Raw genomic sequence first — 12,250 nt, forward strand, 5'->3', positions numbered from 1 at the left:
TTTGCACAACATTTGCTTTATTGAATTCGCATCCAAAATTGATTTACTAGGATTTTTGAATATGTACTTAAATATTAACACCTATTGAAACTCAGACTTGTAAATTATTTGAAAAATCACTTTTATAGCAAATGTTGGTCAAACAATTGCTGTATGAAATAGGCTATATAGTTATATTTCAGAATATTTGAAAAGAGCAATCCTTATTCTGCTTTAATAATCAGAATTTATCTTTTCTTTCCTCAAAACTGCAAAATTTTAAAACTTTCGCAATAGATTGTACTCTTGTTCTGTTTTGTTATTTAAGTGAAAATTTGCCATTTCTTAAGCGGAGATTGGAATGTTGTCGCATGCAACCTGTTGCACATATTGAGCTATTTTCTCAATTTAAGCATATCTTTTTATTTATTTTGTCAATGACAACCATTAACTCATGCACTGTGTGTTGCTCATGAAGTGATAATGTCTTAAGCTTATTCAAATCACTGTATTTAATTGTCAAGGAAAAGGTACTCTCAATATTGCACTCAGGTTTGTGAAGCTAACTTTTAAGCATAAATTTTAGTTCTGTTTTCCCTGTGCATTAGAGTAAACTTCAATCTTAATTTTAGGGGAGATGTAAATGTTTATTTGCAGATCTATAATATGTTAGTGTCATGACATTCAAAGGCATCACATTTTGGGTATCACATGTATCAAATAATTAATTGACTAAATATGAATGAGTCAAAGCAATTCAGAAAATTGATCACTTAGATTATTTAGATTTTTCTGAAAGCAATCTAAAGCAAGAAGCAGGCAGCTACCAATGAAATCATTTCAAAGATTTTATCACTTTGTCACATCAATGTGCTTTGTAAAATAATAATTTTCTTTACTCCGGCCACAACCAGAGACCCCTTTAGAGGAAATCATCCGCATCGCTGTCTCCAAGAGATCTACCGAATCAGTCATCTATCTCTTCTAACTAAAAGCCTCAGGACCATTGAATTTAGCTAGAAGCCAGTCGAATCACCAAACTCCACAGACTGCATACCGTTTTTTCTTCTATGGACTCTAACTCAACCAGTCTACCCTTCCCCACTCTGTAACCTTGATGATCCATCTCGGCCTCCTCCTGAAGTCCCCAGCATCACAGATGCCAGACTTCAGCCAATTCGATTCACTCCGCGTGATATCAAGAAACGACTGAAAGCACTGGATACTGCAAAGGCTATGGGCCCTGACAATATTCCAGCAATAGTACTGAAGAGCTGTGCTCCAGAACTTGCTGCGCCTCTAGCCAAGCTGTTCCAGTACAGCTACAACACTGGCATCTACCCTGCAATGTGGAAAATTGCCCAGGTATGTCCTGTACACAAAAAGCAGGACAAGTCCAACCCGACCAATTACCGCCCATCAGCCTACTCTCAATCATCAGTAAAGTGATGAAGGTGTCATCAACAGTGCCATCAAGCGGCATTTGCTCAGCAATAACCTGCTTAGTGACGCTCAATTTGGGTTCCACCAGGGCCACTCAGCTCCTGACCTCATTACAGCCTTGGTTCAAACATGGACAAAAGAGCTGAACTCAAGAGGTGAGGTGACAGTGACTGCCCTTGACATCAAGGCAGCATTTGACCGCGTATGGCATCAAGGAGCCCTAGCAAAACTGAAGGTCAATGGGAATCAGGGGGAAAACCCTCTGCTGGCTAGTCATACCTAGTGCAAAGGAAGAAGGTTGTGATTGTTGGAGGTCAATCATCTGAGCTCCAGGACATCACTGCAGGAGTTCCTCAGAGTAGTCCTGGGCCCAACCTTCTTCAGCTGCTTCATCAATGACCTTCCTTCAGTCATAAGGTCAGAAGTGGGGATGTTCGCTGATGATTGCACAATGTTCAGTACCATTCGTGACTCCTCAGATACTGAAGCAGTCTGTGTAGAAATGCAGCAAGACCTGGACAATATCCAGGCTTGGGCTGATAAGTGGCAAGTAACATTCGCGCCACACAAGTGCCAGGCAATGACCATCTCCAACAAGAGAGAATCTGACCATCTCCCCTTGACATTCAACAGCATTACTATCGCTGAATCCCCCACTATCAACATCCTAGGGGCTACCATTGACCAGAAACTGAACTGGAGTAGCCATATAAATACCGTGGCTACAAGAGCAGGTCAGAGATTAGGAATCCTGCGGCGAGTAACTCACCTCCTGACTCCCCAAAGCCTGTCCACCATCTACAAGGCACAAGTCAGGAGTGTGATGGAATACTCTCCACTTGCCTGGATGGGTGCAGCTCCAACAACACTCAAGAAGCTCGACACCATCCAGGACAAAGCAGCCTGCTTGATTGGCGCCCCATCTACAAACATTCACTCCCTCCACCACCGACGCACAGTGGTAGCAGTGTGTATACCATCTACAAGATGCACTGCAGCAATGCACAAAGGCTCCTTGGACAGCACCTTCCAAACCCGCGACCTCTACCAACTAGAAGGACAAGAGCAGTAGATGCATGGGAACACCACCACCTGCAAATTCCCCTCCAAGTCACACACCATCCTGGCTTGGAACAATATCGCCGCTCCTTCACTGTGGCTGGGTCAAATTCCTAGAACTCCCTTCCTAACAGCACTGTGGGCGTACCTACCCCACATGGACTGCAGCGGTTCAAGAAGGCAGCTCACCACCACCTTCTCAAGGGGTGGGCAATAAATGCTGGCCTGGCCAGCGATGCCCACATCCCATGAATGAATAAAAGAAAACTAGTTGCATGACTGTTGTGTGACTGTTGGCGCATAATTTATTATTTTAACTGGTTCGGTTTAAGTAAAATAAAGTTAACCTCTTTCTTTGTTAAACTCAAGAAAACCTGTCTGATTGGGTCTTATTATGATCATAGCCAGTAAGTAATCAAACACCTACTGAATTAGCCAGTACATCCACTTTAAAAAGGAATTAAACCTGTTGTGGTCAAACAAGAAGAGGGAAAAAGGGGAAGCCCTTCGACCCCCTCCTCACCTGACTGTAACAAAAATTTGGATGCTCATGTCTGGGATCAGGCCCAAAAACAAATGGGAAATTGAAAGCGGGGAGCCAAATTGATCCCTAGCAATAATTTTAAAACTTCAATGTAAGTTTTCTTGTGCTTTTCAGTGCTAGAGTACTAAAATGTCCACATTCGAAGCCAATACCTTCCTAGAATAGAGGGAAGTAACTTGGGACAGTTTAAATCCCTATCCTTTGAAGAGTTAAGGAGTACAGTTAAGGACGCAGAGATAAATATCTGCCCAAAAGCTAGGAAACCTGAAATCCTAAAACTTGTGGGCAACCATTTTAAAATTGACACTGAAGAATCAAGACAGACATAGAATCTGAAACAGACAAGTTAACATTAGCTAAGATACAACTAGAACAGAGGAGACTAGAATTAGAATTCCAAGAAAACGAAAGAGCTTTCCAGAAAGAAAAAGAGGAGAGAGAATTCCAGGAAAGGCAAAAAGAAAGGGAGAATGAAAGAGCTTTCCAGAAGGAGAGAGAGAAATCCAGGAAAGGGAGAAAGAAAGAGAATTCCAAGAACAGAAGGAAGAGAGGGAATTGAAGTTAAGGCAGCTCGAACTGAATATGGGAAGACCCAGTGTACCCAGTTAAGGCACCATTAGTGAGGGAACTACCCTAGCTCAGGACCGAAGACTGAGCTCTGAAGTTCTCCTAATTGATACCAAAATTCAATGAGGGGGATGGGGAAGCATATTTCATCTCAGTTGAAAATCTTGCAAAACAGTTGTCCAGCGGAGCGTTGCCCCTGCTACTGCAAAGCAAATTACCAGGAAAAGCTCATGAGGTTTATTCACTAATATCTGACGAGAGTTCATCAGACTATGAGATGACTCAAAATGCTATCTTGAGTGCATACGAGCTGGTACCGGATGTATACTGCCAAAAATTCCGAACTTTCTGAAAGCAGCCGGAACAAACTTGCATCGAGTTTGAAAAGGTTAACCAACTTGCTTTCGACCAATTCTTTTGGGCCTCCTTATCTCGAGAGACAATGGATACGCGCCTGGAGGTGGTCAGTGGTTTGTGAAGCAGCGCCTGGAGTGGCTATAAAGGCCAATTCTGGAGTAACAGGCTCTTCCACAGGTGCTGCAGAGAAATTTGTTTGTTGGGGCTGTTGCACAGTTGGCCAATAGATATGGGCATTTAAGGTAGAGTCCACCTATGATAACCTAAGAGGTGATCCTCCTCGAGGAATTCAAAAACTCGCTTCCCCTTTCCATAAAAAACCACGTGGAGGAACAAAGGTTTCCTGGAGCCAGGCAGGCAGCAATCCTGGCTGATGATTATACACTTGTTCATAAGCCCTTGCCCCAAGGGAAACCCTTCCCGAGTCAACCCCAAAAACCTGTAAAGGATAGAAGGTGGTTGGGTGATAGGAGGATGAACAGCCATGGGCGAGAAGGGAGAACTGAAAACATGGGGCCCTCCTCGGGTCAGAAATGAAGGAGTTGAGAACAGGAGTGATGCCTGAATGCCTGTATGTTTCCAAGGCTTTGAGCTGACTGCTAGAAGTTACGGGGAAAATCCATAGGTTTAGTCAGGGTACACCAGACCCGTGCAGGAAAAGGGGCCCTGATGGAAAGCACAGCAGACCAGACTGTGGCAGTAAAACCTAGTAAACCTACAGCTGTGAGTGCAGGAGAACCAGTATTTTGTGTGCAGAGGAAACGTGACCCCATACCCCTCGAGTGAGGCGAGTAAGTCCATAGTCATACTTAGGGACACGGGCCATCCCATCCCTTCTGCTGGGAAAAGGCATGACCTTTACCCTAGAGAGTGCACTGAACGCTAAAGTATTAGTAAATGGTATCGGTGGAAGGTATACCTTTATATCTGGTGCACCTGGAGTGCGACCTTATTTTAGGACTGGTAATTGTGGGGATTGTCACTAGTTTACCTGTGGATCGGGTAATGATCTGGCGGGGGCAAAGGTGGTAGCTTCCCCAGTGGTCTTAGAGAGACTGAACGAGTCAGGGAGACAGAGCAGTTACAGGAAAAGATCCTAGGCATTTTCCCTGACACTGGTGACCTGATCCATGGCCAAACAAGCTCCGTCAGAGGAGGCTGAACTGGCACTGCCGACGGATGACCCTGCTGTCTCGTTATCCAAAACTTCCTTTGGGAATTTAGAGGAACCACAGGAAGTGTTCAGCAGGTCTTCCTTGGTTGAGGGTCAGCAAGCTGACCCAGGGTTAAAAAAGTTAGCACAAACTGAAACTAAAGCTGAAGCAGAGGGAGTTCCAGAGTGCTACTATTTAAAGAATGAGATGCTGATGAGGAAGTGGAGACCTCCTCACAGACTTGCAGACAAAGAGTGGACAGTGGTTTACCAGATAGTGTGCCACCAAGGTACCATCGAGAAATATTGAGAATAGCCCACAAGATTCCAATGGCTGGATTTGTCAGTATCAGAAAAAACGAAGCTTGCATCAGACAGCATTTTCACTGGCCACAACTCCACAAAGATGTCGTGAGTTCTGTAAGATTTGGCACACGTGCCAGGTTGTAGTGAAGCCTCAACCTGCAATAAAACCTGCACCCTTAATTCCCATATCTGCTTATGAGGAACCATTCAGCAGAGTGCTGGTGGATTGTGTGGAGCCCCTGCCGAAAAGAAAAGGGGGATACCTATATCTTCTCACCAACTTGATTGAATTTTTTGAAGAAGTCACAAGGATGATAGATGAGGGTAATATAGTTGATGTGGTCTACATGGATTTTAGCAAGGCTTTTGACAAGTCCCACATGGCAGACTGGTTAAACAAAAATACCATGGGATTCGGGGAAATGCAGCAAGTTGGATACAAAATTGCCTCAGTGGCAGGAAACAAAGAGTAATTGTTGACTGTTGTTTTTGCGACTGCAGGGCTGTTTCCAGTGGTGTTCCGCAGGGCTCAGTACTGGGTGCCCTGCTTTTTATGGTATATATTAACGATTTGGATGTAAATGTAGGGGGCATGATCAAGAAGTTTGCAGACGACACAAAGATTGGCCATGTGGTAGATAGCGAGGAGGATAGCTGTAGGCTGCAGTAAGATATTGATGGTCTGGTTAGATGGGCAGAAAAGTGGCAAATGGAATTTAACCCGGAGAAGTGTGAGGCGATACTTTTGGGGAGGTCAAACAAGGCAAAGGAATACAGGATTAATGGGAAAATACTGAGGTGTAGAGGAAATGAAGGACCTGGGAGTAATGTCCACAGATCCCTGAAGGTAGCAGGACAGGTCGATAAGGTGGTTAAGAAGGCATATGGAATCCTTTCCTTTATTAGCTGAGGTATAAAATATAAGAGCAAGGAGATAATGCTGGAACTGTATAAATCATTGGTTAGGCTACAACTTGAGTACTGTGTGCAGTTCTGGTCACCTCATTACAGAAAGGATGTAATTACACTAGAGAGGGTAGAGAGGTGATTTACGAGGATGTTGCCGGGACTGGAAAAATGCAGCTATGAAGAAAGATTTGATAGGCTGGGGTTGTTCTCCTTGGAACAGAGAAAGCTGAGGGGAGATCTGACTGAAATGTACAAAATTTTGAGGGGCCTGGATAGAGTGGAGGTAAGGGCCTATTTACCTTAGCAGAGAGGTCAGTGACTAGGGGGTCTAGATTTAAAGTGATTGGTAGAAAGATTAGCAGGGAGATGAGGCAACTTTTTTTCACCCAGAGAGTGGTGGGGGTCTCATTCAAAAGGAGTCTGGATATGCACCTCAAGTACCTCATATGCAGGGCTACAGACCAAATGCTGGAAGGTGGGATTAGAATAGGTGGATAATTTTTCGGCCATCACAGACACAATGGGCCAAGTGGCCTCTTTCTGTGTCATAAACTTTCTATGATTATGGATGTGGCTACCCGATTTCCAGAGGCTATCCTTCTAAGAACTATCTCTGCCAAGGTCGTGGTGGAGTGGCTAACGCAATTCTTCACCCGCTATGGGCTGCCTGCTAAGGGTAATCGGATCAGGGCAAGAATTGTATGTCTTGTATTTTTCAAAAGGTCATGGGTAATTTGGGCATAACCCAGCTAAAGTCCTCAGTCTGCCACCCATAGTCACAAGGGGCTTTGGATCAGTACCACCAGATCCTAATGATAATGATCAGTGCATATTGCATGAGTACCCCCATGACTGGGACAAAATGTAGGGAGTTCTTCTGTTTGCTACTAGGGACTCACCCAATGAGTCCACTGGCTTTAGTCCCTTTGACTTAGTTTATAGACATGAGGTGAGAGGTCTTCTAAATCTAATCAAGGAGATGTTTTTAGGACAGAGGAATGAACCTTCCCTAGTAGACTGCATCTCCAGGTCTCGAGAATGGCTCACGAGAGCCTGTGCGGTGGCAGCTAAAAACCTCTTAGGCAGCTATGAAAATGCAGGCGGATAAACATGCCAAGGCCGGAACATTTCAGCCCGGAGACCATGTGTTAGTACTACTACCAATACAGGGTGAATCATTGAAAGCCCGGTTCAGTGGCCTGTACCGAGTAGTAAAGAGAATTAGCAAGGTGAATTATATAACTAACCCCAGATCGTAGGAAAAAGCAAAGACTGTACCACATCAATATGTTAAAGTAGTATCACAGCCAGGAAGGGGACAAACAGGTCTGTCAGGCAGTCAGGAAAGAGCAGGGTGATAGGGACAGTGAGAAGGAGTTAGAGGAGGCCTGGAGGATTCCTAAATCTAACCCCCTACTCTCCAGTTAGCTAACACTGAAATGTTAGGGAAATTAGACACCGTATTCTCCTATTTAAACGCAGAATAGGGCTGCTCACATCATTTAAAGGGATCTGCAGGGACAAACCAGGGTGCACAACCCTAACCCTACATGATGTGGATGTAGGCGAGACCCCTCCCATAAAACAAAATCCCTATTGCCTTGGTCCCAGGAAACTGACCCAGGTTCGTGAGGAAATTCAGTATATGTTGGAGCACAAGCTGATTGAGCCCAGTTGGAGTTCGTTGGTTCTGCTCGTGCCCAAGCCCGGATGAAAAAACTAAACCAGAGTATAGCTATGACAATGTGAGACAGATGAGTGAGGGTTTGAGGATGATTGTGTGTATACAGTTTCTCTTTAATTTGCGACCTTATAATGAAATGCTCCTGTCATCACATTTCATTTTGTGTGGTCTGTCTCAATAAGCTTGAATGGTTGCCTAGTATTAAGAGCTGTCTAATCTAACTGTGTGCTGTTGGATCAAGTTCAGAACAGTATCGTCCACTGACTTGAGGTTGATAATTAAGCTGTAACTGATTGATATGTGGAAAAAGAGGATCTAAAAGACGCTTTGACACAATGCGCTCAAATCAGTTCAATGACTATCGATGTAAGAGCAACTGGTCGGTAATCATTCAGCTCAACAGGCCGCAACTTCCTAACAACCGGAATGATAATGGCTGATGTCCAACAGCAAGGAACGGTTTGCATATTAAATGATTTCTGAAAGACCAGAGAAAAAGGAACTGCCAACTGATAAGCACATTTCTTAATTTTTCCGCTGATCGGACCTGGGCCGCATGCTTTCCATGGATTCACTCGCTTAAATTGCTTCTCTACCTCCCATTAGTTAATAGTAACACGAGATCCTTCTAATTCACTAAGTGAAGCCCGCTGCCAAATCACATGTTTCTCAAATTCATCATTTTCAAACCGGCTAAAAAAAAAGTCCATTCAATTCATTCGTAACATCACAAGGATTGTCTGCGGACAAAAAGGGGTCATTTCTCTTTCTCGATGTGAAGCCTGTCATTTTATGCATACACTTTTATGCATCTCTGGAATTATTTGTCCTAAAACAATTATGCAGCTTGTCTCTATACGCATTTTTCACATTCTGAATTTCCTTTCTTTCTTTGATTTTTAGTTCATCAAGTTTGTCTTGGTCCCCAACACTAAATGGAAATTGTCTTTCCTTCATTATTACTTTTAAGTCCTTTGTAATCCAAAGTTTCTCATTTGGATAGATCTCAAACATTTTCGTTTGGATATGAAGCTGTTCACATTTATAATATCTGTGGTCCTATCTATGTCATCGTCTTCCATAAAAATATCCCAATTTGTGTTGTCAAAGCAAGTTTGCAGATCTTAAATGGCCACATTATCCTAAACTTTAACCACTTCCCTGGCAGGTTTTTGCGGTTTTCAGTTTTTGTCGATATCTAGGGAGGAGATGCACAACATTATGATCTGAAACTCCAATTCCTGGTCGAATCAGAGACTTATAAGAGTCAGGAATGAGTCCCCACAATTTGATTTGTCAACACACCTAGTGTAGTTACAGAGACTATCCCTCAAAGCCAAGTCACCGTGATTAATCTCACCTAAGATGATCTTCGGTGAATCTGGGGAAGGAGCAGCCATTTCTTGGACTGTTTCACTAACAACTCCTGCCACCTCCTCTGTACTAGCATCCGGTGGAATATATACCAGAATGATGTGTATTTGATTGAATTCACGGGGCAGATAGAAGTGCCTAAAAGCCACGCACAGTAATTCAATGTTAGCAAGGCAAATACATTTCTTAATCTGAAAATTTTGGGCACTAACGTTTATTCACATACATACATATGTCCCCTCCTTGTGATTTATTTGTTATCCGTAGCGCATCTATCCTGGTGTAGTGGTTCAACTCCATCAATATCAATTGCATTGTCTGGGATGTCCGAAGTTAACCAGGTTTCGGTGAAAGAAAGCACATTCGACTCCCTGAATTCTGACAAAAGTCTTGTACAGGTCTGAATCTCATCAATCTTATTTCTCAGTGACCTTACATTACTAAGAGTAATCACTGTAAGTGATGGATGTTGCCCTCTCCTTTTAACTTGCTGTCTCTCGCCTCCTCGTTTCACTCTTCACCTAAATTGAGGCCACCTCGGCCCCGAATTCAGGTTGTCTCTTGTTGATAAATGTTGACTCCTTCATTTCACTCGTTGTCTCACGCCTTCTTGTTTCCCTCTCTGCCTGAATTGAGGCCTTGCCCAGCCCGGTAACCTTGCTGCCCCCCCGCCCCCTCCCCGCCTCGTCCGACTCGGTAACCTCCCTCCCCTTGATCTTGTCTGGCTCCGGTAAACCTCTCACCCAGCCCCGGTACCTTATTCCCTCTGGCCTTGGCTCCAGCCATGCACCAGCCTTGGCAGTCCCTCACCGCCTCCCACTAATGTCCTGCTGCCCTGTCATCTCACAGCAAAAAAGCACACCAGAAGATCGCCAAGAAAACTTTTTTTTTAAAAAGCTGAAACAAAGAGCAATCTGAAAATGTGTATCACCACAGTGCAGCGCCACCTGCCCCCTTGTTGGGGTGGGCAACAAGAGTTCTGTAGAATGGGGGCTTTCTGGATGTGGATCTCTGGGAAATATTGCACAAATTAGGTGAAGCAAATGAGAATCTAGGAAGAGACCTCAAACTTATCAAAAGGTTGTAAATCAATTCAGGGTATGAGAGAACTAGGTGTAGACAAAGTACCCTTTGGTTCGTAAGTCTTTCTCCAGTTTGCTTTGAGTACACTTGCAACATGCATTGCTATTGGAGTTTAACGATCCCTAAAAATATTAATAATTCTACAGATTTTAGCCTAGATTTATAGGGCTTATTGCCATGTGGCCAATATGCAAAGAGGTTTTCTTGACAATCTCTAGGGAAGTTTTTTGGGCATTTTATGCTTTCTTTTAACATCATTATAATTTTTAACATCCAGCAGAAAACTGTTGGTAGAATATCAGCTGCAGATTTCAATGATTTTAATGTAAAAGAAAATTGAGCAGAATTTATAATGGATGGCTGATCCATCACGAGCAATTTTCTCCCCAACGGTAAAAGTTTAAAATCTTGACCAATGTTTCAAGTTAACAAGTACGTCATTGTGACTGCTGGAAGCCATACATTACATTCATATGAGAGAGCCCTACCTCTAGTTTTCTGTATTAATTTCATATAATGCATTTGTACATGCATGTTGGAAAAAATGAGGAATTATGTAAGATCACCTACAGTATCAACTCTGTATTAATGCAATGGTCTTAACTTACCCCATGAACAAAGCTCTGTTGCGCTCGCCTTCAGTTCTCTTTATGGCCGGCTACAACTTTGTGTTCTCCAATACACTTGTTGTGTTTAATGTTGCATGCTGTCTGCTGCCTCCATTGTTAAAGAACTAAGGTATATATTTTAGGACTGGGAAAGAGCACCTGATAATGATGTGAACTGTACTGTGTAACTCGTCAAGAATCTTCCTCCTAGGGTGTTTTTCCCCGTTATTGAACAAGTAACATTCATTTGCATGTAGATATTGAGGCATTGGAGCAATTGAAATATCTACAGTAACTTTTCTAGTGTTTGGCATGTAAGCAAAATTTGTTCTGGAGACTGCCCCTGTCCAATAACTGGCGGCTTTTACGGAGTCATGAATCATAGTGTGGGATTGTAGAAAGATCATGACCTGCACAAAACCTGCATAAAGTAAAGCTCTTAAATGTATTCTGACCTTGTGCTATTTCTCTGTTGGACAATGACCTTATCATGTTGTATTTGAAGGATAAACGATTAAAACAATGAAGAAAACTAAACCAAAGCATAATCTTAATGAATCAAATTTCATGTGTAAATTATTCACTTTGTTTTGCAGTAGCAGATGATGCATCTCAGACAGAGTCAGTCAGTAGGTAAGATATTTGTCTTCTGGCTATTGCAGTTGTGTTTTAAACATTTTTAAAACAGTATAGTTCTTACAACCTTAATTTTATTTTTCTCTGCTGAGATTGTTTTGCATGTTTTGATTTTAGGGCCTCAAAGGGTGCAGGTGACTCCTGGCTATCTTCAAATGAAGATGAAGAACTACAATTTAGCTCCAAGGTACTATTTTGTATAGTTTTAAATGGGTTTGTAGTAAATGTTGCATTGTGGTATCTTTTTCTTGAGTTTGAATGACTCATAACTAACACAATGCTTCTTCTGATTATAATACTAAGACATTGAAACAATTGTTTTGGAATGAAATCTTTACTGATCCTGCGAAGATTCTGAGCAGCCATTTAAGGTTTTGTAGCTAAAACTTAAAGGGATGGGGGAATGGTGAGCTGCTGCAGCCAATGCAAAAGTTATATGGTGCAAAAATGAGAAGCTGTCAGAATAGTTCATGGGTAAGTGATGAAGTGGCACAGCATCCAATCCACAGTGCTCTAAGGTTGACAAAGTGGAGATACTGTATTAGGTG

General features: G+C 42.8%; 1 protein-coding gene across 8 annotated transcripts in view; it reads left to right on the forward strand.

The window, feature by feature from the left end:
* Positions 1–12,250, forward strand: part of si:ch211-272n13.3 (ankyrin repeat domain-containing protein 26) — a 260,148-nt gene that overhangs the window by 54,763 nt on the left and 193,135 nt on the right. For all 8 annotated transcript variants that reach the window (XR_010976854.1, XR_010976855.1, XM_068050522.1 and 5 more), the window contains 2 exons: positions 11,663–11,699; positions 11,820–11,889. Coding sequence is in view for 6 of the 8 variants with exons in the window: in XM_068050522.1 (XP_067906623.1) it covers positions 11,663–11,699; positions 11,820–11,889 (107 nt within the window). In the remaining 2 variants the exon portion in view is untranslated. The remainder of the gene's footprint in view (positions 1–11,662; positions 11,700–11,819; positions 11,890–12,250) is intronic.

This window comes from Heterodontus francisci, chromosome 18 (assembly GCF_036365525.1).
Source record: "Heterodontus francisci isolate sHetFra1 chromosome 18, sHetFra1.hap1, whole genome shotgun sequence".
NCBI classification, from domain to species: domain Eukaryota; kingdom Metazoa; phylum Chordata; class Chondrichthyes; order Heterodontiformes; family Heterodontidae; genus Heterodontus; species Heterodontus francisci.